The sequence below is a fragment of the Coregonus clupeaformis genome, chromosome 5 (assembly GCF_020615455.1).
Source record: "Coregonus clupeaformis isolate EN_2021a chromosome 5, ASM2061545v1, whole genome shotgun sequence".
NCBI lineage: Eukaryota > Metazoa > Chordata > Actinopteri > Salmoniformes > Salmonidae > Coregonus > Coregonus clupeaformis.
In genome coordinates, this window is record NC_059196.1 from 16,108,016 (window position 1) to 16,135,552 (window position 27,537).

A 27,537-nucleotide genomic window follows, 5' to 3' on the forward strand; every position below is an offset into this window, starting at 1 on the left:
TCGAGTGACAGGTAGGAAGGAGCGCAGTTAGCCTACTTGGGTCTCGATATTGGCAATGCAGTCTGCGCTATTGTTTTATATCCCTCTAGATATGAGCTAGCCAGTGATAATCATTCCACTGACGAGGTCTGCGACTCACTGCATCCGGAGTTTAGGACTGAAACCAGGTAGGAAGAAAAGGAAAAGGGGTAGTTTCGGGCCGGGAGAGCCGAATACCACATCGCCGGCTTCCGGGGATTCAGGGCAGCATTGAGAAACAGCAGACGGTCTTCGGAAGGGCGAGCATCCATTATATATAATTTGGATAGACAACCACTGCTGTAGTGGAACCCTAAACATGTCAAGAAAGGTCCACAGAACCGAAGTATGCGCCGACTGCAGTGCACCAGGTACGATGAAAACTGAAACAATGCGTTGTTTTAGTCTTTGAGATGGGCTAGCTGGCGACATTGAGGTGGGACGGCGGAGGCCTGTGCCTGCTGTCAGTACAATAAAACGGCGCAGGTTCCCAGGCAGTTAGTTAGTCAGGCCTTTAAACAGAGTGACATTTGGATTTTCAGTGCGTGTGGATAAATGAAGTGACTATAAAGTTACTTTGGTTTATTTGATAAGAATCATATTCTGTGGATGAATTTGAGTGTGGCAGATTTGTTTCGCCTGCTTGACTAGCTCGCTAGCCAAGCAAGCAACGTTAGACGTTTGTTTTTATTTATCTTGATAGCTAGCTAGCTAACGTTACTGGTTGTGTTAACTGCCACATCTAGCTGGTAGCTAACTACCTACCTACCTAGCATGCTAACAAATGAGAAAGGGTGTCTGTCTTGTCTAACTTGAATAGCTTGCTATCACAGCTTTTTGCCTGTAAAGTTGTCTCTGTAGCTAGAACTGAGCTGGCCACACGGGCTAACTGGCTAGGTAAGTTTTGAAGACGCCAGGCTAATTAGCTAGCTACATCTAGCTAGTTTGGCTTGTCTTCCTCCAGAATACTTTTATAAATGTGACGAATTCCATGTTGTAATATGTGTAGATAGTTAACTAGTGTGCTAATGTTCAGAGACAAGAACATTAGCTGAACGTTGTTACTGAGTTAGCTAGCTAGTTACATTATCATAAAATAGTAGTTTAAGCTAGTTGGCTAGCTAACGTTAGTTAACTAGCTAGCTGCCTGCAACTACCCAAAGCCAATGGGTTAGCAAACAGTGCGGCGCAGAGTAGGGGCGTTGATATTAGCACTAGCAGAGGTTGTGAATAGTGATTGAGTGAGTGCCTGTAATCTGGACCCCTGACCTGTTTAGACTGCTCCATCTGTAGGCAAAACCAAACACTTTTAGCTTGATCCTTCATGGCATTGTTTTAGTATGAGTTGCTCATAAAATCCGAAATTGACTTGCAAATCATGAAGACTACATTCTCCAACTCTTGTGTTTGTCTGAAACATTATTGTGCCCACACAACTGATGTGATGGCATCCTGGCCCTCCCGGGCCGGCATAGCCTTGGCCTTGCACATTTAGCCCCACCTGCCCCAATGTTTTGGGGAGGAGGAGAGTTTGGAATGGGGGTTGGTTGGGATGGTGTGCATGGCAGCTGCTCTCTCCCTCACAGCTGCTCTCCCTTCAGGAATGTGTTTCTGCTCTGTGAGCCTCTTCTGCACTATCCCAGCTGATTTATGACACTCCTGACCATCACTCCTCTGCAGTTACCTGCGTTAGCCTGGCCTGCCTGTACACCTACTCTGTGTGTGCACTGTGCACTTTATTATTATCAGCTTTCTGCAGCCCCGGCGGCCCCTCCCCTTCTGGGCAGTGGCAGCTCTAGCAAGCTGCTGACCACACCACTAGTGTGTGACTCCTTGCAACCCTCCACACTGGAATAGCTACTGAACTCATAAACAACCTCCATATTGTGGTAGAAGTCATATAGCCACTATAGGCTATTTGTTACTGCCAGTATGCTCATAAGGCCTTTTTGTTTTTCTGTTATAATATGATTAGAGTTTTATGGGTTGTGATGGGCACCACAGCATGTGGTAGAATGCTAGACTGAAGAGAGGGCTATAGCCTTCAGTAGTGTTGGCTGTAGATATAGTGGTAAAAGAGAGTGGCCCCATATGCGCTGTGTCTGCCTGTCTGTGTGAGTACATGCGTATGAAATCACATTAGGCACTGCACACACTAAGTGGAAGTAAGTGTGGAAATGGTGAGGAAGAGCAATGGGGCTGTTCTGTGAAGCATGAATTATGACGAGATTTAACTTTTAGTGTCAATAAATTGAACCTATATCAAGGAAGAGGCCTGCTTCCCACTCTTAACATTTGGTTTAGCGCTCTGCTTTGTTCTGCTCAGCCATGGGTACAAACCCAACAATTAATTGCTGCTTTTCATAGATTACAATATTTGAAAACCATAGGCATGCTTTGTTGAGTATTGCCAATAGCTATTTGTTTCAAAATTGTCCCTCAAGAACAGATCTCTCTCTGCATGTATTTATTCTGCACCAGCCCAATCTCTTAGGCTTGGCTCTTAGGCCTACCAATTGAAGAAAAAAACGAATGCTCCATCTAGTTCCTCTGACATTTGCACGTTAGCTTAGCCTAATTGTAGCAGGATCCTGAGGGTGTAGGCTAACCTTGCCCCAGCCATATTTTTTTAATATTTATTTTTATTTCACCTTTATTTAACCAGGTAAGCCAGTTGAGAACAAGTTCTCATTTACAACTGCGACCTGGCCAAGATAAAGCAAAGTAGTGCGATTAAAAACAACAACATAGAGTTACATATGGGGTAAAACAAAACATAAAGTCAAAAATACAACAGAAAATATATAAACAGTGTGTGCAAATGTAGCAAGTTATGGAGGTAAGGCAATAAATAGGCTATAGTGCAAAATAATTACAATTACTATTAACACTGGAATGATAGATGTGCAAGAGATGATGTGCAAATAGAGATACTGGGGTGCAATGAGCAAAATAAATAACAATATGGGGATGAGGTAGTTGGGTGGGCTAATTTCAGATGGGCTGTGTACAGGTGCAACTGATGCTTAAAGTTAGTGAGGGAGATAAGAGTCTCCAGCTTCAGAGATTTTTGCAATTAGTTCCAGTCATTGGCAGCAGAGAACTGGAAGGAATGGCGGCCAAAGGAGGTGTTGGCTTTGGGGATGACCAGTGAGATATACCTGCTGGAGCGCATACTACGGGTGGGTGTTGCTATGGTGACCAATGAGCTAAGATAAGGCAGGGATTTGCCTAGCAGGGATTTGCCTAGCAGTGATTTTATAGATGGCCTGGAGCCAGTGGGTTTGGCGACGAACATGTAGTGAGGACCAGCCAACAAGAGCGTACAGGTCACAGTGGTGGGTAGTATATGGGGATTTGGTGACAAAACGGATGGCACTGTGATAGACTACATCCAATTTGCTGAGTAGAGTGTTGGAGGCTATTTTGTAAATGACATCGCCGAAGTCAAGGATCGGTAGGATAGTCAGTTTTACGAGGGCATGTTTGGCAGCATGAGTGAAGGAGGCTTTGTTGCGAAATAGGAAGCCGATTCTAGATTTAACTTTGGATTGGAGATTCTTAATGTGAGGCTGGAAGGAGAGTTTACAGTCTAACCAGACACCTAGGTATTTGTAGTTGTCCACATACTCTAGGTCAGACCCGTCGAGAGTAGTGATTCTAGTTGGGTGGGCGGGTGCCAGCAGCGTTCGATTGAAGAGTATGCATTTAGTTTTACTAGTGTTTAAGAGCAGTTGGAGGCTACTGAAGGAGTGTTGTATGGTATTGAAGCTCATTTGGAGGTTTGTTAACACAGTGTCCAATGAAGGGCCAGATGTATACAAAATGGTGTCGTCTGCGTAGAGGTGGATCTGAGAGTCACCAGCAGCAAGAGCGACATCATTGATATACACTGAGAAAATAGTCGGCCCAAGAATGGAACCCTGTGGCACCCCCATAGAGACTTTCATAGGTCCAGACAACAGGCCCTCCGATTTGACACATTGAACTCTATCTGAGAAGTAGTTGGTGAACCAGGCGAGGCAGTCATTTGAGAAACCAAGGCTATTTAGTCTGCCAATAAGAATGCGGTGGTTGACAGAGTCGAAAGCCTTGGCCAGGTCGATGAAGACGGCTGTACAGTACTGTTTATTATCGATCACGGTTATAATATCGTTTAGGACCTTGAACGTGGCTGAGGTGCACCCATGACTAGTTCGGAAACCGGATTGCATAGCGGAGAAGGTACAGTGGGATTCGAAATGGTCGGTGATCTGTTTGTTAACTTGGCTTTCAAAAACGTTCGAAAGGCAGGGCAGGATGGATATAGGTCTGTAACAGTTTGGATCTAGAGTGTCACCCCCTTTGAAGAGGGGGATGACCGCGGCAGCTTTCCAATCTCTGGGGATCTCAGACGTTACGAAAGAGAGAGGTTGAACAGGCTAGTAATAGGGGTTGCGACAATTTGCGGCTAGTTTTAGAAAGAAAGGGTCCAGATTGTCTAGCCCAGATGATTTGTAGGGGTCCAGATTTTGCAGCTCTTTCAGAACATCAGCTGTCTGAATTTGTGTGAAGGAGAAGCAGGGGGGGGCATGGGCAATTTGCAGCGGAGGATGCAGAGCTGGTGGCCGGGGTAGTGGTAGCCAGGTGGAAAGCATGGCCAGCCGTAGCAAAATGCTTGTTGAAATTCTCGATTATTGTAGATTTATCGGTGGTGATAGTGTTTCCTAGCCTCAGTGCAGTGGGCAGCTGGGAGGAGGTGCTCTTATTCTCCATGGACTTTACAGTGTCCCAAAACCTTTTGGAGTTAGTGCTACAGAATGCAAATTTCTGTTTGAAAAAGTTAGCCTTTGCTTTCCTAACTGCTTGTGTATATTGGTTCCTAACTTCCCTGAAAAGTTGCATATCGCGGGGGCTATTTGATGCTAATGCAGTACGCCACAGGATGTTTTTGTGCTGGTCAAGGGCAGTCAAGTCTGAGGAGAACCAGGGGCTATATCTGTTCTTAGTTCTGTCTTTTTTGAATGGGGCATGTTTATTTAAGATTGAGAGGAAATTACTTTTAAAGAACAACCAGGCATCCTCTACTGACGGAATGAGATCTATATCCTTCCAGGATACCTGGGCCAGGTCAATTAGAAAGGCCTGCTCGCTAAAGTGTTTTAGGGAGCGTTTGACAGTGATGAGGGGTGGTCGTTTGACCGCGGACCCGTTACGGACGCAGGCAATAAGGCAGTGATCGCTGAGATCCTGGTTGAAGACAGCAGAGGTGTATTTAGAGGGTAAGTTAGTCAGGATGATATCTATGAGGGTACCCATGTTTACGGATTTAGGGTTGTACCTGGTAGGTTCGTTGATAATTTGTGTGAGATTGAGGGCATCTAGTTTGGATTGTAGGATGGCCGGGGTGTTAAGCATATCCCCATTTAGGTCACCAAGCAGTACGAACTCTGAGAATAAATGGGGGGCAATAAATTCACATATGGTGTCCAGGGCACAGCTGGGGGCTGAGGGGGGTCTGTAGCAAGCGGCAACAGTGAGAGACTTATTTCTGGAAAGGTGGATTTTTAGAAGTAGAAGCTCAAACTGTTTGGGCACAGACCTGGATAGTATGATAGAGCTCTGCAGGCTCTCTCTACAGTAGACTGCAACTCCACCCCCTTTGGCAGTTCTATCTAGATGGAAAAGGTTGTAGTTGGGGATGGACATTTCAGAATTTTTGGTGGCTTTCCTAAGCCAGGATTCAGACACTGCTAGAACATCAGGGTTGGCGGAGTGTGCTAACGCAGTGAATAACTCAAACTTAGGAAGGAGGCTTCTGATGTTAACGTGCAGAAAACCAAGGCTTTTACGGTTACAGAAGTCAACAAATGATAGCTCCTGGAGAGTAGGAGTGATACTGGGGGCTGCAGGGCCTGGGTTAGCCTCTACATCACCAGAGGAACAGAGGAGGACTAGAATAAGGATACGGCTAAAGGCTTTAAGAACTGGTCTTCTAGTGCGTTGGGTACAGAGAATAAAGGGGGCAGATTTCCGGGCGTTGTAGAAAAGATTCAGGGCATTATGTACAGACAAGGATATGGAAGGAATTTAATGACTAGACTGTGTGGCCAATGGTTCTCTTTGTGCCCACTGAACTCTGGACTTGTGTAGTATGATGATCTCATTACCACCTAAAGGCACAATTGGGTGGTACTGGAATTTTAAAGGTCAGACTTGTATTTAGGCTATACAGTATGACGCTAATAATAAAGGCGTTTCTTTGCGTTTTGTTGATTTCATGGTCCCGAGAACTCCTTTTTAGAGTGTCATTGAAACTTCACGTCAGACAAACTGTCAGCCTATTCCTCACTCTCACAGTAGGCTATTTGATTATTTTAAATGTGTGCAGTAAATAATAATGTCAAATATTAGGCCTAACTTTATTACCGGTAAAACAAAGCTATAGGCCTAATGATGAACCTGAGATGAGCTAGGCCTAGTAGCCAGTTGTCAGAGGTGGGTTTTTGCTAAATAGCCTAAGTTGTACACACATGACCCTCCCCCTCTCCCTCCTCTCTCTCACTTTATCTTTCTCTCTTTCTCTGTGTTTTCAGATCCGGGCTGGACCAGCATCAACAGGGGCGTTCTGATCTGTGACGAGTGCTGCTCGGTGCACCGCAGCCTGGGACGCCACATCTCCATCGTCAAGCACCTGCGGCACAGCGGCTGGCCCCCTGCACTGCTGCAGGTACCTGGGGGGGGGGGGACAAGATGGGGGCTGGGCTGGAGGGGGAGTGGGCACTGGGGATCATTACTGATGGGTGTAGAAGTAGCCTAGTAGCCCAGTATTTGGCAAGCGGCTAAATGACAAGTAACCCATGTCAACCAATGTATTAGACCTATACCTGTTTATTACAGATTTATAACATGTATATCCATAAACTAATAATTAACAGTTTATAAACTACATATAAATTAGGGCTGGGAATTGCCAATATGATATGTATTGCGATTTCACGATTCTATATGTATTGCGATTCGATAATACGATTTTATTGCGAATTGAATGTTCCAAACATATTGCTCACTATATGTCTGCTGCAGAGAGACGAGCGAACATGGAAATAAAAGTGCTGAAAACATGTTGGCTCACTATTTAAAAAGAAGATGAACAAGCTATAGCACAGGCACAGCTGACTAGCGCTAGCTAACGCTACCTAGAAAAACAATTAAATACATTTATCGTCCAAAATAATATTGCGATATGTAACTATCTATTTTTTTCCCCCCATCACTAATATAAAGTAAGTGTTACCTGGCTGCTGGTCATATAAGATTTGAGAATACTTTTGTTAGAAACTGGCTTTTTTAAATTTTATTTTTTTGTATTTTCACTTTATTCAGACAGGAAGGAAATGAGTGGGGAGGGAGATGCAGAGAGTGGCGCTGGGGTCGGGATTCGCACCCACGCTTGGTGGTGTATTTTTATTTTTATTTTACCTTTATTTAACTAGGCAAGTCAGTTAAGAACAAATTCTTATTTACAATGACGGCCTACACCGGCCAAACCCGGACGACGCTGGGCCAATTGTGCGCCGCCCTATGGGACTCCCAATCACGGCCGGTTGTGATACAGCCTGGAATCGAACCAGGGGGTCTGTAGTGACGCCTCAAGCGCTGAGATGCAGTGCCTTAGACCGCTGTATAGTGTTGCAGGCGGTGGCGTTACCCACTAGACCAGCCTCAGGCACAGGAAGAGGCTTTGATTAGCTCTAAGAGGACGTTCCAAGCAAACATTAGATCATTTCATGTTAGGGCTGTGTTGTCGTGTGTCTCACCAGTGTGTGTGTGTCTGTGTCTATGTCTGTGTCTGTGTGTGTGTTTTAGATGGTGCAGACCCTGGCCAGTAATGGGGCTAACTCGATTTGGGAGCACTCCCTGCTTGACCCAGCGCAGGTGCAGAGCGGCCGCAGGAAACCCAACCCACAGGACAAAGTCCAGTAAGTTTTTAAAATTTATTTCACGTTTCACAACATATTTCACGATACGTCAGATGAGAACCAATTCTCATTTACAATGATGACCTGGGTGGGAACATTCCCCGCTTACCTATAGTGTCTGTTTGTGGAACTCACTCTCCCCCACCAAGATCTCAAGAGATGTATTTTCACTCTGTCAATTGTTATAGTCCGATCAGGCTAATAAGCTTAAGCGTTAGATGCAGCTCAGCCTTGGGTCATTAGCTAGTATCAGACTGTTATGGGATCAGAGAGGATTTACCCCTCGGTGTCTCCTGCAGCAATGATTCATACATACAGTTGATGTCTTACCCAGTTTGTCCCAACCCTCTCCTCTCTCTGTTTGTGTGCGCGTTTGCACAGCCCCACCAAGTCCGAGTTCATCCGCGCCAAGTACCAGATGCTATCCTTCGTCCACAAGCTGCCGTGCCGCGATGACGACGGTGTTACCACCAAGGACCTCAGTAAGGTGAGGCCCCACCCCCTCAGGTCAGGGTTCAGAGGGTGACGTCCTTCACAGGCTGGGCTCGTCCACTCATGGCCATGGCTGGTGGGCCGGGCTGCCTCCCACTGAGGCTCTACACACACACACACACACACACACACAGAGCCTGCCTTTCTTCTTCTCTCCCCTGTAGGCAGGAAGGAAGCACCTTAATGACACCACAGGAATAACTAATGGAAGCCACTGTGTGGATCTATTAAACACCACTAAGGAGGGGATTCACAGGGTCTCTCTCTCTCGCTCTCCCCCTCTCTCTCAGCAACTGCACTCCAGTGTGAGGACAGGGAGTCTGGAGACATGTCTACGGCTGCTGTCCCTGGGAGCACAGGCCAACTTCTTCCACCCGGTGAGACTTATACCACACCCACCCTCCCACCCCCTGTTACTGCAAATTACCCACTTTCTCACCACATACACTCACAACCCCGCTATAGAGCATCGGTCCAATCGGTCTATGCTGTGTCCGTGCTCCCATAATTCCCTATTTGAAGTAATGATGTGTGTGTGTCTGTGTGCGTGCATGTGACTGTGTGTCTCTGTGTGTGTGTGTGGTTGTCCTCTCAGGAGAAGGGCACCACTCCACTCCATGTGGCAGCCAAGGCAGGCCAGGTTCTGCAGGCAGAGCTGCTGGTTGTGTACGGAGCTGACCCCGGAGCCCCGGACATCAACGGACGCACACCCATGGACTATGCCAGGTAGGCTACAACAGAGGTCTATTCATTAGTGTACACTGTTGCGAAACGTTTTGCAACGGAAAATGTTTTGCAAGGAAAACAAGGGTTTCTTATTGGACAAGTTCAGGTAGTCCCTTCCCGTTTGGCCATGTTTGTTTTTGTTACTTGTGAATACTCCCCTGGTTCACTCTTTTTGAACATAGTATACATACACACACAGTTTTGTGTGTGACTGTCATAAGGTAGTCAGTGTGTTTTTTTTTTTGTTGCTGCTGTATTGTGTCAGCAAGCTGTGTCATACAGTTGAAGTCGGAAGTTTACATACACTTAGGTTGGAGTCATTAAAACTTGTTTTTCAACCACTCCACACATTTCTTGTTAACAAACTATAGTTTTGGCAAGTCGGTTAGGACATCTACTTTGTGCATGACACGAGTAATTTTTCCAACAATTGTTTCCAGACAGATTATTTCACTTATAATTCACTTATAATTTACATACACTAAATTGACTGTGCCTTTAAACAGCTTGGAAAATTCCAGAAAATGATGTCATGGCTTTAGAAGCTTCTGACATCATTTGAGTCAATTGGAGGTGTACCTGTGGATGTATTTCAAGGCCTACCTTCAAACTCAGTGCCTCTTTGCATGACATCATGGGAAAATCAAAAGAAATCAGCCAAGTTCTGGTTCATCCTTGGGAGCAATTTCCAAACGCCTGAAGGTACCACGTTCATCTGTACAAACAATAGTACGCAAGTATAAACACCATGGGACCACGCAGCCGTCATACCGCTCAGGATGGAGACGCGTTCCGTCTCCTAGAGATAAACGTACTTTGGTGCGAAAAGTGCAAATCAATCCCAGAACAACAGCAAAGGACCTTGTGAAGATGCTGGAGGAAACAGGTACAAAGGTATCTATATCCACAGTAAAACGAGTCCTATATCGACATAACCTGAAAGGCCGCTCAACAAGGAAGAAGCCACTGCTCCAAAACCGCCATAAAAAAGCCAGACTACGGTTTGCAGTTGCAGATGGGGACAAAGATCGTACTTTTTGGAGAAATGCTTGCAAGCCGAAGAACACCATCCCAATCTCTGGCTTGCAAGCCGAAGAACACCATCCCAATCTCTGGCTTGCAAGCCGAAGAACACCATCCCAATCGTGAAGCACGGGGGTGGCAGCATCATGCTGTGGGGGTGCTTTGCTGCAGGAGGGACTGGTGCACTTCACAAAATAGATGGCATCATGAGGAAGGAAAATTATGTGGATATATTGAAGCAACATCTCAAGACATCAGTCAGGAAGTTAAAGCTTGGTCGCAAATGAGTCTTCCAAATGGACAATGACCCCAAGCATACTTCCAATGTTGTGGCAAAATGGCTTAAGGACAACAAAGGCAAGGTATTGGAGTGGCCATCGCAAAGCCCTGACCTCAATCGTATAGAAAATGTGTGGGCAGAACTGAAAAGGCGTGTGCGTGCAAGGAGGCCTACAAACCTGACTCAGTTACACCAGCTCTGTCAGGAGGAATGGGCCAAAATTCACCCAACTTATTGTGGGAAGCTTGTGGAAGGCTACCCGAAACGTTTGACCCAAGTTAAACAATTTAAAGGCAATGATACCAAATACTAATTGAGTGTATGTAAACTTCTGACCCACTGGAAATGTGATGAAAGAAATAAAAGCTGAAATAAATAATTCTCTCTACTATTATTCTGACATTTCACATTCTTAAAATAAAGTGGTGATCCTAACTGACCTAAGACGACAGGGCATTTTTACTAGGATTAAATGTCAGGAATTGTGAAAAACTGAGTTTAAATGTATTTGGCTAAGGTGTACGTAAACTTCCGACTTCAACTGTATATACAGTTATAGGATCTGATCGTTGTGTTTGTGGCAGGCAAGCGGGCCAGGTGGAGCTGGCAGAGCGGCTGGTGGAGTGTCAGTACGAGCTCACAGACAGGCTGGCCTTCTACCTGTGTGGCCGACGCCCTGGTAGGTGACCTTTTACCCCTGCCAAGGACCTTACAGAGGGCTCAGAGTTGAAGCGATAATCAGCAATCAAGTCGTTGAGATCTCGCTCGGTGGGTGTATCCTTCAAACAGCTATCATGACGGCAGTTTTGTTGTTGGCCAATGTCAGAGCTGGCTAACAAGAGCTGCCTGCCCTCTCCCTACATTTGCATAATATTGGGACATTTTCAATTCTATTCACTAGTTCTCATCGCTGACCGCTAAGTCGCTGTGTTTCTCTTTGTGTCTCCTCCTTCCATTGAACATGACTGGTTGGTGGTTGCTAGGTCGCTGATTACCGCTCCAAGTATGGACCCACTGTTAGGCCTAACTAGTAAGGCGTCTTTCACCCAATGAATGTTTTACACAATACAATGACTTCACTCCATTTTACTCTATCCTGCAGATCACAAGAATGGGCATTATATAATTCCTCAGATGGCTGACAGGTAAGTGTCGAAGGGTCATGTGTTCAGGGTCAACATTGGGTGGGAGGGTGTGGGGAGTATATTTATAAATCTGCATGGTGGTTGATATTTATTATACATAGGGGTGGTTTTTCAGACACAGATTAAGGCTAATCCTGGACTAAAAAGTGTTTTCAAATGAGATTCTCTATTGAGCATGCTTTTTAGTCCAGTATTAGGCTTAATCTATGTCTGTAAAACCACCCAATAATGTATTTTTGTCTTTCACGTGACATGATATTCTGACAATGCCTTTGATTGTCTGGAATCTACAATGAAATGTTACGAATACCATGTAATATTCTGGGACAATTGAAGTGGCTAGGTGTATTGCAGTGTTTTGACCAGTAGGTTGTGCCCTGCCGTTAGTCAGTCTGTACTGCTAGAGAGAGGAGCGAAAGCCCCTGGCACACTAATGATGTTGACTGTATGTCTGTCTGCTGAGCTACAACAGACTTCTACAACACTGTTCTTACTGTACTGTATTATACTCTGTACTATACTGTACCATACTCTGGGAGTCTACTCTTGTGAGCAGTGGAGAACTAGTGGCGGTATTCACAAAGTGTCTGAGTAGCTGATCTAGGATCAGTTTTACCTTAGATAATAATTCAGACGATTATATAGACTGAGGCGGACCTGATCCTACATCAGCACTCCTACTCTGAGACACTTTGTGAATATGGGCCCTGGTGTTTATGGGGTTTATCCCCCTCCCTCTCTCTCTCTCTCTCTCTATTGCTTTCTACCTGTCTCTTTCTTGTCTCGCTCACTCGTTTTCTGTTCTCTCCATCTTTGCTGCGCTTGTGGAGGCAGAGCTCGCCCTAAGTGCCCGACACAGAGGTATCTCTCTTTTCTCTTTCGCTCTCACTCCTTCAACATCCCCCCTTTTTTCCTCTTTTATCCCATGTGCTCATCATCTTCTCGCTGGTGTTAGGGAAGGAGGGAGGGATTCCTGTAATATTCTATCTACCTTTTTATATAGTAGTATTACTTTTAGGATGTCTTGATTCAATAAACAGTGATGAGAGCCCTTTGCTTTTAAATAGGAGGCTGGTATTTTATGCCATTATCAGGTTGGCTACTGTATCTAGACCACCAGGACTCATTTTAGATAATACAAGTACTTATGCCTATCGTTTTGATTGTTGTCAAACTGAAATTGAAGGAGCTACAGGTAACTGCCAAAATAAAGGAAACACCAACATAAAGTGTCTTAATAGGGCGTTGGGCCACCATGAGCCAGAACAGCTTCAATGTGCCTTGGCATAGTTCAGGGGTAGACAACTCTAGTCCTGTTTTTCATTTCACCGACCTGGAAGATCAGGTGTGTTGAATTTAGGCAATCACTGAACTGATCAATTAGCTTAGTTGGTTAGGTGTGGTGCCTAGTTGGAAGAAACTCCAGCAGTACCTGCGGTACTCCAGGAACAGGGTTGCCTACCCTTGGCATAGATTCTACAAGTGTCTGGAACTGTATTGGAGGGATGCGACACCGTTCTGCCTCAAGAAATTTCCCAAATGTTGGGGTTTCTGTTGATGGTGGAAAAAAACGCTGTCTCAGGCGCCGCTCCAAAATCTCCCATAAGTGTTCAAATGGGTTGAGATCTGGTGACAGACTGCCATGGCATATGATTAACAGCGTTCTCATGCTCATCAAACCATTCAGTGACGACTTGTGCCCTGTGGATGGGGACATTGTCATCCTATGAGGGCATAGCCAAAATAATGGCCTGCCCAGCATTTCTATACATGACCCTAAGCATGATGGAATGTTAATTGCTTAATTAACTCAGGAACCACATCTGTATGGAAGCACCTGCTTTCAATATACTTCTCTCATTTACTCAATTGTTTCCATTATTTTGGCAGTTACCTATATATTTTACCTGATTATCTGGCATGGCCCTCGCTCCATGACCTGACGACCTCCTGTCTCACCCCTCCCACCGTTCCATCTCCACCTTTCTCTCCTCACCCCTCTCTCTCTCTGTTCGTGTCTGTGGTTGTTTCATTGTGGCATTGTGTCTGTCTGTCTCTGCGTAGCCTGGACCTCTCAGAACTGGCCAAGGCAGCTAAGAAGAAGCTGCAAGCGGTGAGTAGTGCTGGGTGGTCAAAGGGTAGGGGCCTTGGGTTAGAGTTAAGGCTTTATCTGTCTGGTGGACTTCCTGGGTTGTGTTCATTAGGACACAAGGCAAAACATTTTGAAACGTTTTCAATTTGGTGCCTAATGAGCACGACCCAGAACGCGAGCTGATCTGATAATAAACTGAAGCAGTGGGCCATGTCTGTATCAGTGACACTAATTGTCTATGACAGAGGACTATGACTTTCTCCATTTCCTGTGTATGGTATAATCAATTCTCCTTTGGCCCAGGCAGCAAAAGGACTGAGCCCTTTAGTGTAGTGCTACTGTTTGTGTTGACAGTACTGCTGTACATGATTGTCCTGCAGGTTGGACTATTATTCTAACCGTGTGTGTGTGTGTGTATATATTTTTCCCTCGCTGGTATTTGCTCCATTGGCATGCATTGCTTATGTTTGTCTTGGTCTTGGCATCCCATACATTTCCTGTGTGTGTGTGTGTGTGTGTGTGACAGCTGAACAATCGATTGTTTGAGGAGCTGGCCATGGACGTGTATGATGAAGTGGACCGCAGGGAGAACGATGCAGGTGAGACTCCTTCTCCTCTCCTGTGGAACCCATCCCCTGCTTCTCCCTCTCCTCCACCTCTCTCTAGATCTCTCCATCCTGCGCCTCGTTCTGTCTTTGCCTTTTTGAGTCATGCGATCGGTTTGGGCCACTCTGGGGGTGCGTCCAAAATAGCATCCCATTCCCTACATAGTGTACTACTTTCCACCAAGCCCTGGTCAAAAGTAGTGCACTATAAAAGGAATAGGGTGCCATGTGGGACACAGCCCCAGAGTTGGCTGTTCCCGGGAGAAGGAGTCACTGTTTAGAGAGGAAACGCATAAACAAAGTCTGTAAAAGGGCACTGGGTGAGGTCAAAAACTAGAGAGGGAGACAGAGTGGGGAAGAAGGAGCGAGTGAGAAGGAGAGAGCGAGTTGGTGAGGAAGAGTCTCTCTCTTTCACTCTCCTCCCTCGCTCTCTCAGAAGCAGGAACAGTCGCAGACTGCGTTGTCTGACAGAGACTCTCCGCAGGTAAGCAGGATGGGGTAGAGGCAGAGAGCTGGACACACACACAAGCACATACACACATGCATACACACACAGCTCTAGGTATAACAGGACATTCTAGGAGGAGAGAATGTGTAAGTCTGTAACTGTTCTGTGGTCTGTTCCAGTGGAGCGTTGTACTGTGTGTATGTGTGGGCGGCAGGCAGGGTGTGTTGCTGTGTGTGTTCCAACTTCCAGCTGAAATGACCTTGTTTCTCTCTCACTCACACATCAATGTATAATATCTCTCTCTCTTTCTCTCCTCCTCTCTCCTTCCTCCCCTTTTCCCAGTGTGGCTGACGACTCAGAACCACAGTACTCTGGTGACGGAGCGCAGCGCGGTGCCCTTCCTGCCTGTCAACCCCGAATACTCAGCCACACGCAACCAGGTAACCACCACTACTTCTATCACACACACACACAAAACAAACGAAGTAATGTTTGATGACTGCCAGCAAATGCTCTAATATCTTAGTTCCAATGCGTATTTATCGTTCTCCAACTGCTGCGTAGGCTTAGTGATAACAGCAGGCTGAACGTGATGCTAGTCACAGAGACACAGGCAGGCAGTAGAAGGGACTATCGGGAAAACCTCCTAGAGCACGACAGATTTTTAAAAGGGAACAAAAGAAGAGAACAGAAGGGCAGACGAAGAAAGATAAAGTCTGGGCTGAAATGGAGCGGGAGGGAGCGAGGGATGAAAGATCACATTCTATGAATAGTTTTGTGGCTGCACTGGGATTTCTGAGCTTCTGCCCTGGCTATAGAGATAAAGAGACAGAGACAGAGAGAGAGAGAGAGAGAGATTTTCCAGCTGTGGAGGAGAGGGGAAACGAAAGGGGGTGTGTGTATGATTGTGGCTAGCTCATTGGCTAGCTCATTAGTGTAAACATAGGCCTTAACACAGCAGCACCCTCACCACAGTGAGATCCCCAGCTAGGATTGGATTGAATAGCGTTGGAGACAGCTGACTGGTCAGTGGTAGTGTGTTTGTTTCATGCAAGAGCGACTGAGGGAGAAAACACAGACGCGCACACACAGAGGCTGAGGAAAATGGATTGTGATGACCGTGTGCTCACGGTTGGACCGTGTTTAGAATTGAAACCACATGGATACAAAGCCTGTATTTTTGTCCCCTTATGCAAACACAAACATGCAAATTGCAAGGTGCAATGTTTAGTGTGTTTGTGTGTGACTCTGTTACTATGATCAACTGTAGCCCCTATGACTGTGCTTTTCCACACCACACCACATGACCAGTGACCACAGGACTGCAGTACCAGAGACTGTGACTCCAATTGCTTGAATAATACACCAACAATGTCTGAACTCATTTTGCTCCTGTAAACCTATGTCTATGCGTCGGAGGGTTTTTGAGTACTCAACTGCCTCTTTTTCTCTTTCAGGGTAGACAGAAGTTGGCCCGTTTCAACGCTCGTGAGTTCGCAACGCTAATTATCGACATCCTGAGTGACGCCAAGAGGAGGCAACAGGGGAAAGGCCTGAGCAGCCCTACTGGTGAGGGAGGGGAGAGGTGTGGAGGAGGAGAGGACCGAGGAAAGGAGGAGAGAGGACAGGAAAGGAGGAGTGAAGGGGAGGGGAGCAGAGGGGAGAGGAGAGGGACTGAGCCAGTTCAAACGCGGTGTTTATGAATTAAATGTGCTCTGGACATTAAGCTGTTTTAGCACGCACTTCAGTCAATCCATCCATTGCAATGTTTGAGTGAAAAGGAGAAGTTACTGAGATGTATTTTAAATGGCGGGGTTGGGGTTGCCTGGTTGTGTCATGGTTAGGTCATCACTAGTTGAGTTGAGCTGTAGTTATCCTGATTTTTCTGTGTCTCAATCTCAATACGTCTTTCTACGATTCCTCACATCCTATCTCCTCGCCTCCTTCTCAACCGTATTCGAGGAAAAGGTCAAAGTTCCCTCCCCAAGGACATTCTTCTCCAATGCATTTTGAGAAGGAAGCGAGGAGAGAGTATGTGAGGAATCGAGGAAAGATGAATTGAGATTGAGCCAGGGCCTATGTTGTTGCTCTGATCCATCCCTGTAGACTCTAGTCTGGACCTGGGGGCCGACGACGACCAGCATGACTACGACAGCGTAGCGTCGGATGAGGACACGGACAGTGAGCTGAACACTCAGAACAACAACAACACACAGCGCAACAACCGGGCCAAGGTGAGGAGTGAAGGGCACAGAAGGATGGCAGGGTTGTGTTCATTAGGCATCAAACAGAAGCAAACAGGGCCAAACGAGGAGGGACCTACCTGAATTTGTCCAATGGGAAACGTTTTGCACCAGTTTGCACTAATGAATACACCCCCTGGGTTGTGTTCACTAGGCACCAAGCAGCCTGAAACAAAGTGAAAGGGGGAGGTACTATTCGAACTGGCCTAATAAGAAGCGCTTGTTTTCTTTTTCCATTGCAAACCATTGTGCTATGTTTTTCTCTACAGGCCAACATACCAAAGTATTCCCCTTAAACCCAGTATATAGATGGATAAAATGTGTACTGAGATAAATGGAGGAGGGAAGGGGTTGAGCAAAGTGACCAGGAAGGGGTCCTGTGCTCCCAGTCCTGCTTTGAGTTATTAGAGACCCTTCAGATCAGGGTCCATACGTATCAAGCGTCTCAAAATAGAAGTGCTGATCTAGGATCAGGTCCCCACTGTCCATGTAATCATATTCATTGTGATCTAAAAGGCAAAATTGGTCCTAAATCAGCACATAGTTCTTCTTAGCTTCTTCTAGTGATTGCAGTATTATCCCCAGCAGCCAGCAGTATCTTCCTCCCCGCCTGTCCCAGCATGCCTTGCGGGAGAGGCAGTGCTGCTACTGCTGCCACATACTTCCACAGTGATATCACAGCTATTCTGGGTCTCCAGTCAGAGGAGCATTGTTCTACGAGCAGGGGAGGAGAGGGAGTGCAGGAGTAGGGGAGAGGGCGGGGAGAGGAGGGGAGAGGAGAGGGGGGTGGAAACCCTGTTAAAACAGGCACCCACAGCCACAGGGTGTGGTGGAAAAGCTGCTGTAAAATGAGAATTGAAGGTCTACTGTGTGAAGAAGCTCTGTTCTGGTGTGATACAGACAGGAGCTCTGTGCTTCTCAGATATGGCTGAGCTGTGAATGGATGTGGATGCTGTTCATAGTCATTTCCAGTTGAGAAGAGATTTCTCAAATATGGTTTGAGTGTTGAATGTGAAAATATAGTTATTTTAAGCTGTGCTCAGACTTCTCCATTTACTGCTAAGAGTGATGATGAAATCGAGTGCCGCTTATTGCTCAGACAATAGCCCACATAAACGACTCCAGAATGCTTGTGTGTGTGTTTTTAGATTGAGCGTTTTAATTATATTTCTATGTTGTGTCTGTCCCCTCAGAGCATGGACTCGTCGGACCTGTCGGACGGGCCCATCACGCTGCAGGAGTACCTGGAGGTTAAGAAGGCCCTGGCCTCCTCCGAGGCTAAAGTTCAGCAGCTGATGAAGATCAACAACAACCTGAGTGAAGAGCTGCACCGGCTGCAGAAAGAGGTAGGGAGAGGAGATAAAGATGGAGGTATGGACGGGAGGAATGGATAGAGGGATGGACGGAGGGAGTAGAGAGGGAGAGAGTTGGGTAAAGTAGTAGGGAGGGCAGGATGGAGGGAAGCATGCATGGTAGAAAGACGGGAAGAATTTCAATATGTCTAAATGTTGATGTGTTATTATGCACCAAGATGTGCTTTTCTAATTATATTTTTTCGCAAGTTAGTGGAAGATGGATCCTTTCTGCCTCAGTATATTAGTGTGTTATCACTATCAGTGTTGGTCTACTCTGTGCCCAGAGCTGTCCTTATACTGTAGTAAGCTAAGTGTGCAGCTCAGAACAGTATCTGTTAGTTTTGGTGTAAGCAATGCAGTTTGTTCTTCAGTGTGTCAAATATCAGGTTTCGTTATTTTGTCACTTTGTTTTGGTTCCGTCTCCATGGTGGTGGTGTTGTTTTGTTCTCATGAATGCCTGAGCTATTGTCCCATGTCGATCCCATCACTCATCACTCATGTCTAACACAAGGAGAAATACCAGCCCCTAGACTCACACAAATGTCAGCCCCTGCACACACACTTGGAAAATGCACAGTAGTTCTCTTCCAGTGTTGATAGTTTGACAGGTACATACAGGTAAAACAATAACACAGTGTGGGCTAGAGCAGCAACCCCAAACCCCCCGTACACCTCAATAAACCATGCATGTGTAGTTCTCTTATTTTCCAAAATTCTAAAGATCAACCCCTAGTACTGCCAATATGTATGTTTATTTGGTTAAGAGAACCCAGCATGTAGTTATACCCACTAGATCCACAGACTAGCCAGTTTAACCCTTATATCCACCCATCAGTATAGACTATAGATAGCCTATAGACTCCCTTTATCCCCATTATAGTCTTACCTCCATCCGTACCTGGTATGTGGCTAGCTAAATGATGCTCCCTGTACAGTACCTGTGTATGTGGATGCTTCTCCGTGTGACCTTTGACATATTCAGGTGACTCTCCCCGTAGATCTCGCGGATGCAGACGGAGAACAGTGCGTTGCGGGGGGGCCAGGTCGGAGGAGGAGGGGGAGCTGGCGGTTTGGGAGGCGGGGGAGGAGGCAGCCCGGCACATTGGCCAGGGGGGGTGAGAGGCGGGGGAGGTAGGGGAGGGGACCACTCCAGCCTAGCCATGTCCTCGGCGGCGCCCGCCCACCGGAGGGACAGACAGGCTTTCTCTATGTACGAGCCAGGGGCCGCCACCCCCAAGCCCCACTCCCACTCCCCGGGCCTGGACTCCCTGACGGACCGCCTGCAGCCTCTGCACCCCAGTGTAAGTGTGAGCAACGCTACGGCCCCCAGATGGCCATGGTGATGGTGATGTACCACCTGCCCTCCCTGTCTCTACTGCTGCCTATCTCCTCTACTGCTGTCTGGCATGCACACACCGCTCACCAGTGGAGTGCTCTTCCACTTTAACCCCTAACCCTTTGACCCCCAGCCTCTACCGCTGGCTCTATGCTTTCTGGGCCAGATGCTGCACGCACCCGCCCCAAATACACACACACACACACACACACACACACACACTGCTTAGCCCCTCTACTGAGCCTTCGGCACTGTAGCAAATCACTCTTCGCCTCCACTCACTTTACATGAGTTTATCTCTGATTGAGGCTTCTTTGTGTGTAGAAAGTCATGTTTTTAAGCTAAGATGGCAGGTAGCTTTCCCACCATTGATGAGTGAAGATGTCCTAACCTTAGACACTCCCGTATCATAGCTTTCCCATTCCCTACCTCTAGTGTGTGCAGCACAAGCATGAGGAATGTTAGTGGTTTGACCTGCACTGTTAGCCAATAGCCATACACACTTCTCAATGGATCCTTCAAGGCACTGTGTCAGTGTCAGTTAGTCACTGACCCACTCGGTCACAGTGGAACTAAGAGGGCAGGCAGACCTACACGAATGTCAGCAGTGCTTGGATCACCTGTTGGGTGTGTTGACAAACAGTGGCAATTCAACATGTGGAAATGAACAGAAAATGACGGCCGATGTTCTGTGGTCAGAGGCGATAGGACGGCCACCTGCTGCGCACCAGCTGCACACGGCCACCGTTCGTGTTAGTCTGTCTGCGCTCTAAGCTGATGCAATACTTACGCACGCACTCACTCTCCCCTGCTTCCAGCCACTCTGACTGGTATGGGACTTGCATAGGAAGCCAGGAGGTAAAGTCAGTCTGTCTGTCCATCTGTCCTGACTCCTGTCTCTGTCTGTCTGTTGCTCGCATTCTGTGTACATCCATCTGTCTATCCTGTCTGTCTTTGATTGTGATCATTGTTGCATCCAACCTTTACATTCCATTATCCATGCGGGTGATGCAAAATCCCAATGCATATATCAGTTTGGTTTATCCATGCATTTTTCCATGTCTCTTTTTAGTTTGTATTTTGTAGGGCATTAGCAAATGCACAATTTCTTATTGTGTAGTTTGTTAATGTTAAAAAAAACTAATAATTATAGAACCTAGAGAGTTCTATATGCTAGGATATATCTAGATAAGTTGTTTACTATGTGTTTTTTCTGTGTATGTCTCGCATTGATGCTAATAAGGCATTTATAAGTAATTTTTTATGATGATATGGCTATACTGTATATCATTAATTTAAAAGTAAAAAAATGGATTTACCAATCCCAGATTGCCCCTTTTAAAAGTTGTACAGTTTGGGCCACACAGTGGTAAAACCCAGTGCTCTGTTGAAAAGCACAGATGACGAAGACTTCATTGTATGGACATTATTTGTGTATCATACAGCATATGCCAGCATACAAATATTCACATAGATGATCAGTCTTCATCTAGTTAGCTCTCCACTATAAAACAGTGAGTCCAAGAGTGTCCTACTGGCCATACTCTCTGGGATAACTCACAGCATAGGCCCTTATGTCAGTGAGCTGTGTCTAATTGTACTGACTGTCTGGGCCTGCATAAAGTGTCTCAGAGTAGGAGTGCTGAGCTAAGATCAGGGACCCCCTCCCCTCCCCCCCTATTTATTATCATTGTAAAAGCCGAAACTGATCCTAGATCAGCACTTCTACTCTGAGACGCTTTATGAATACGGGCCCCGGCTACTGGTCAGGTCATCTATTGTGAATGTGGCTAGAGAGGAGACGTGATGTGAGGCAAGCTAATGAAAGATAACCGGCTCCTCTGTCTTCTCCTGTGTATGTCAGACAGTATGTTTGTGTGTCTGCTAATGTTAATGATGTACTCCTGTGTGTGAGTTGGTCTGGGATAGTGACTCACTAACTACTTGGCAGGACCTAGCTCAAAACTCACACATTTCCTTTGAATTCCAGTCAACTTGGGTTGTACTCTCACTGACTACATTTTCAGTATAAGCCTGTCCTGGGGAAAGTTGCTCGGCAGTTTGGCTGTTGAGTTTTAGTTAGTTATTTGACAAAAAAATTCTAATTTGACCTCGACATATGGGCTAGTATCTCCCCACACAAAGCTGAGCTGACTCTGCTCAAGAATGGATAGCGTATCCTAGTGTTTGATTGGAATCTTCCTACTAAAAATAATTGTCAGGCGGTGTTCCTTCTGCGGTTCCACTGTTGCTTCTCGTCCTCCTCTGAGTTCCTGTCCCGTTCTGTCCCACCTCCAGGTGAGGAAGGGGGGTCCTGGCTGTCCGACACCCTATGGAGGACCGCACCTCTCTGGCTCAATGGAGATGGGGAGATACATGGTAAGACTGGCTGGCTGTCGTCCTCCTTTACAGTTGGTCAACTCATCTGTGACTTCCAGGCTACTTCGCGACCAACCCCAGACCGTGACGGCTGAAACATTCAGTGGCGTCTTATGAATGCTGACACTGTTTTATACACCAATATGAGCTGATACATGGCTGAGGATTGTATATTGAGGCTTAGTGTAATTGTTTGTGTGAATGGCTTGCTATTGTTTGGTTAATAAATGCCTTGCCATACTCTCACTGATGTCTGCCTTTAGAATCACTACTGCTACCATTGATGCTGATAAGGTGTTCTGTTTGTCCACAGGGCCCTAAAGGAGAGAAGCACGGCAGTGGTACTGATAGTGACTATGACAACACTCAGACATATGAGCTGTCGCTAAGGTAAGTCTGGGGTGGTGGAGGGATATCTAGAGCAGATGGCTGGCCAGTGACCGGGTCATTCTGGAGTCTCCCCCAACGTGTAGCGGGGGCAGACAGGCCGGGCTCGAGGGTCTACCTAGACATCTAGCAGACTGGCTGACTTAGTCTTTGTCAAGGACATATTTACTTTGGTGATTACTTCAGAGATGCTTACCTCTCTTCTCATCTCAATGTGGGAATTGCAGGCTAATGTAGAGATTGTACTGATTTTGTGTGTGTCCTACAGTAGGGGGCGCAGCAGTGAAGAGGAGGGCCGGGGGGAGTCTGAGGAGTGGGGTGGGGGTGAAGGGGGTGAGCCAGACCCTACCCTGCCCTGCACCGAAGACGTCATCCTCAAGACGGAGCAGGTGACCAAAAACATCCAGGAGCTTCTGAGGGCCGCACAGGAGTTCAAACACGACAGGTAGGCCCTGACTACGAGACTCACTCCATGACACAGTCGGGTGAGGCTTACGTTGCATCTGGTGGTAACAAGAGTTTGGCTTACGTTGTATCTATGGTGGTAACTTGAGTTTGGCTTACGTTGTATCTATGGTGGTAACAAGAGGTTGTCTTATGTTACCCAGTTTCATTCCATGCTCTGAGAAGATCCACTCTGCTGTCACTGAAATGGCCTCTCTCTTTCCCAAGGTAAGGTTTTGCGCTCTGTCTCTCTCTTTCTAGAATTTCCTTAAAGATTCCGTATTGTGTGAAACGTTGTTATTATTATTGTTGTTGTTTTTGTTGTTTATTATTACAACAACAAAGAAGTTGCTTAAAAGTACTTTTTTTTAATGCATGATAGAACAGCAGAATATGTACTGCACATTTTTTGGGGACCAAATATGGATTGTAGCTTTAAGCAGTAAGTGTTGTCTCCCCTCAGCGGCCTGCTCTAGACGCTGTGCACTGCTCTCTGCGCCTCCTGGCGTCCAGCGCCTCCCGCCTCCAGGTGGAGTGTCGCAAGGCGGCACCCTCGGAACTGTCAGCGCCCGCCGTCGACTACCAGCTGCTCACCCAGCAGGTCATCCAGTGCGCCTATGACATCGCCAAGGCTGCCAAGCAACTGGTCACCATCACCACCCGCGAGAAGAAACATTGACGGGGGTAGAGAGGGGACGGACAGGGGAGTGGCAAGGGGGGCTGCAAGACTGACAAAGGGAGGGGAGAGGGATGGTGGTAGCATCGTTTTCCAAGCTTCCTAGTCAAGTGATGAACGAGACTTGGAAGGTTGGCATCGCGAGGGAGAGGGAAATGCCAGCCAAGGGGAGAAGCTATATTGGCTGCAGACCGAAAAGATCTCTGAGGATGAATAAAGATGAAATGAGAGGAATTGAAGGTAGAGAATGAAGAGCGGGGGAAGACCAGGTGGTAATATTATATTACAATGGAACGAAGCTGAGAAATGGCTGCAGCTCTCACTACTAGACTGAGAGAGAGCAGTTCTGCGGGGGAGGGGACTCTAAGGAGGAAGAGGAGTGTGGACCATTGAGACAGTAATCACATGCAGGGGATGGACACAGCAGCTCAGCTCTCATCATCTCACTATGATCTCACTCCATCGTTCCTTTGGAGAGGGGGGGGATCCCTTCAACACCCCTCTCTGTGCAGCGCCTCAAACCCTCATGAGACAGAGGCAGGCTGGACCTTATTCTTTTCATGTTTTTTTTTTTGGTTTCGTTTTTTATACCAATCTGTTGGCCTGTACCTCTGGGGACAAGAATGACTGATTTAAGAAAAAAACACTTACACTGGAATTATTGTGATTATTATTATGCCCATTGTTTTGTATTATTTTTACGGTCATGAATTACATGATCATGTATGTTTATGTTTATTTTGAAGTCGTCTCATGTATGATGGTTCCTGTTTAGAGGACCAGGGAGAGCTGTGAGAATACTCGCTCGCCTTCTGTCTGACTGGATCTTTACACATGCACACACACAAACACTAACTTGTGAAATGGTCCTCAAACACTCCTGGAGCAGTCCAATTCCTCCCGGGTGACATTTCAGTTTTTATTTCCTAGATTTTTTTGGTTTCTACCTGTCATGTTCTAATATGTCAGTAGCCAAAGGGGAAGGAAAGGGGTAGAATATGCTATCAGTAGAAAAAGCCCTGGTAGCGGCATGACAAGGAAGTGAATATATTATGCAGCCATTGGCTGCTTCAGTCACTAGATAAAGCTCATCATCTCAATGGCACTACAGTGGGATCCATACAAAGCTTGCTCTTAAACATATGCCAACTCGAGGCAGAGTAGCTAGATTGGGAACAAATGTTTTGTGAAAATGACAAACTGCACTTGCTGTAGGTTTGTGGGGGCACTGGGAAAAGTTGCCCTGTTTTATACTGTGCTAAACCAATGAACGGTCACACTTAGCTAAGTGACACATGCCGACCATAGCACTCCACGTATTTAGTTTGATTTCTTCGCATCAAGGACTTCAGTGATCGTCTGTTAGATGGATCTGGGTCATGTTATTTAGGAACTAAATGGATGAAAACTAACTGAAACAGGGAGGGACTATTTGGACCCAAACACACGGCTTGTGTGATCCTGGACACCTGAAAGGGCTTCCATGTCAGCTTGACCCATGTTCACTTATCCACGGGGTCCCTTTCGTTTAACTATCCGCCTGACTGTGCTCTCATGTGTTCACGACATTTAATGAACCTGTAGGGGGATGAGATCTTTTATCTGTTCCCCGTCAAATCAGGTCCAAAAGATTTGTCAAATGTAAAGTTCCAATCACGATTGCCTTTGCACGTCTCCTGCTAGACTGGCTTAATGCTTAGTGATGTTGTAGCTGTTTGGGTTCCCTCAGTTGATTATCTATCACCATCTCACACACACACAGACACACTGGGCCAGTATAAAATACTTTCTTCCCCATTACGATGTCCTCCTTTACCTCTCAGACAACCTGTTATAGAATAAAGGCCTATATATAAACATATTTTCATGCTATTTTTTTATTAAGCTGTATGTTCGTATTGTGTTTGGGAGATCAGATCTATTTCTGCTTGCCATGGTGGGTTTCAGGCCTGAGGGGGGAACTGAATAGGGTCTGAAGTCTGCCGCTGGTTAGCACTAAACTCATCTCAAGTCTGAGGGGAAAGGGCTTTTGCACAATGCTACGCCTTTCCCCCTTCTTTTTCTTAGTGGACACTTTAGTATAGGGTCCCTTTTTAGTGGGAATGTTGGGAATGTTAGACGCGTCAGTCTGCCTCCATGTTGTGCACATTTTCACATATGCATCCCGCATTCAATGCACAACGAACACACACTCGTCATCATGTTGTTCAGACAGTGGCACTGCACTGTGCCCCGTACCACACACACCTCTTTACCTGGGAAATCAGTGATGGGAGAATATCTTTTAACAGAGGTAAAAACGGTAAAAAGTAGAACATTTAAAAAAGGTAAATCGTAATGGAAACTCATAAGCTGTACATTTCTAATAAAAACAAAAAAACAAGTGAATTGTCCTAAATTGATGTATTTTTTTGTTTCGTTCGAGATGCTTGGAACCTACATCAGGAGGTAAGCCAAAGGTTGTATCAAAGCACCGTTCTGGGTAAACTGTACAAACTACAGTCTCTCTCACTGGCTCTCTGGTTCATGTAGTCACACTTTAACTGTCGTCTTGGTGTGAATGATTTCACAGGTTGTTAGCTTTATGTCTGAAGTCTTTAACATTTAATCACAGCTCATTACATAGTAATGGCATACTCTGTGTCCCAAATGGGACCCTATTCCCTTTATAGTGCACTACTTTGACCAGAGCCCTATGGGTCATAATCTCGGTTAACCCAGAACTAAAGTGTCACGTAATGAGGAGCGGAACCCTCTCTTCGCATGTAACGGGCCGAACGTCCCCTCTCATTCCTTCCAAAAAATTAAAGATGCTAACACCTGCGAAATCCTGATTTGTGCAAATAACCAGTGATGAAGAAACGCACCTCATTCAGTCCTGGCAGTGTACAAAACATTAAGAACACCTGCACTTTCCATGACAGACTGATCCCTTATTGATGTCACTTGTTAAATCCACATCAATCAGTGTAGATGAAGGGGAGACAGGTTAAAGAAGGATTTTTAAGCCTTGAGACAATTGAGACATGGATTGTGTACAGTCGTAGTCAAAAGTTGAGAATGACACAAGTATTGGTCTTCACAAAGTTAGCTGCTTCAGTGTTTTTAGATATTTTTGTCAGATGTTACTATGGTATACTGAAGTATAATTACAAGCATTCCATAAGTGTCAAAGGCTTTTATTGACAATTACATTAAGTTTATGCAAAGAGTCAATATTTGCAGTGTTGACCCTTCTTTTTCAAGACCTCTGCAATCCGCCCTGGCATGCTGTCAATTAACTTCTGGGCCACATCCTGACTGATGGCAGCCCATTCTTGCATAATCAATCCTTGGAGTTTGTCAGAATTTGTGGGTTTTTGTTTGTCCACCTCTTGAGGATTGACCACAAATTCTCAATGGGATTAAGGTCTGGGGAGGTTCCTGGCCATGGACCCAAAATGTCGATGTTTTGTTCCCCGAGCCACTTCGTTATCCCTTTTGCCTTATGGCAAGGTGCTCCATCATGCTGGAAAAGGCATTGTTCGTCACCAAACTGTTCTTGGATGGTTGGGAGAAGTTCCTGTCGGAGGATGTGTTGGTACCATTCTTTATTCTTGGCTGTGTTCTTGGGCAAAATTGTGAGTGAGCCCACTCCCTTGGCTGAGAAGCAACCCCACACATGAATGGTCTCAGGATGCTTTACTGTTGGCATGACACAGGACTGATGGTAGCGCTCACCTTGTCTTCTCCGGACAAGCTTTTTTCCGGATGCCCCAAACAATCGGGAAATGGGATTCATCAGAGAAAAGGACTTTACCCCAGTCCTCAGCAGTCCAATCCCTGTACCTTTTTCAGAATATCAGTCTGTCCCTGATGTTTTTCCCTGGAGAGAAGTGGCTTCCTCGCTGCCCTTCTTGACACCAGGTCATCCTCCAAAAGTCTTCA

At 46.1% G+C, this 27,537-nt stretch overlaps 1 protein-coding gene across 2 annotated transcripts; it reads left to right on the forward strand.

Moving 5' to 3' along the window:
* On the forward strand, nucleotides 1–25,993 carry LOC121563470 (ARF GTPase-activating protein GIT1). Of its 2 annotated transcripts, XM_041875384.1 has the most exons (20): nucleotides 1–389; nucleotides 6,594–6,727; nucleotides 7,867–7,979; nucleotides 8,361–8,466; nucleotides 8,762–8,848; nucleotides 9,067–9,197; nucleotides 11,085–11,179; nucleotides 11,603–11,645; nucleotides 12,480–12,506; nucleotides 13,710–13,758; nucleotides 14,264–14,336; nucleotides 15,133–15,230; nucleotides 16,248–16,359; nucleotides 16,897–17,024; nucleotides 18,227–18,379; nucleotides 22,023–22,103; nucleotides 22,417–22,493; nucleotides 22,759–22,935; nucleotides 23,099–23,162; nucleotides 23,398–25,993. In XM_041875384.1, the coding sequence occupies exons 1-20, from the start codon at nucleotides 338–340 to the stop codon at nucleotides 23,611–23,613; spliced, it is 2,016 nt and encodes a 671-aa protein (XP_041731318.1). In that variant the 5' UTR covers nucleotides 1–337; the 3' UTR covers nucleotides 23,614–25,993. The 2 variants fall into 2 exon arrangements, with proteins under 2 accessions (XP_041731318.1, XP_041731323.1); XM_041875389.1 differs by lacking the exon at nucleotides 12,480–12,506.
* The last annotated feature ends 1,544 nt before the right edge of the window (nucleotides 25,994–27,537 follow it).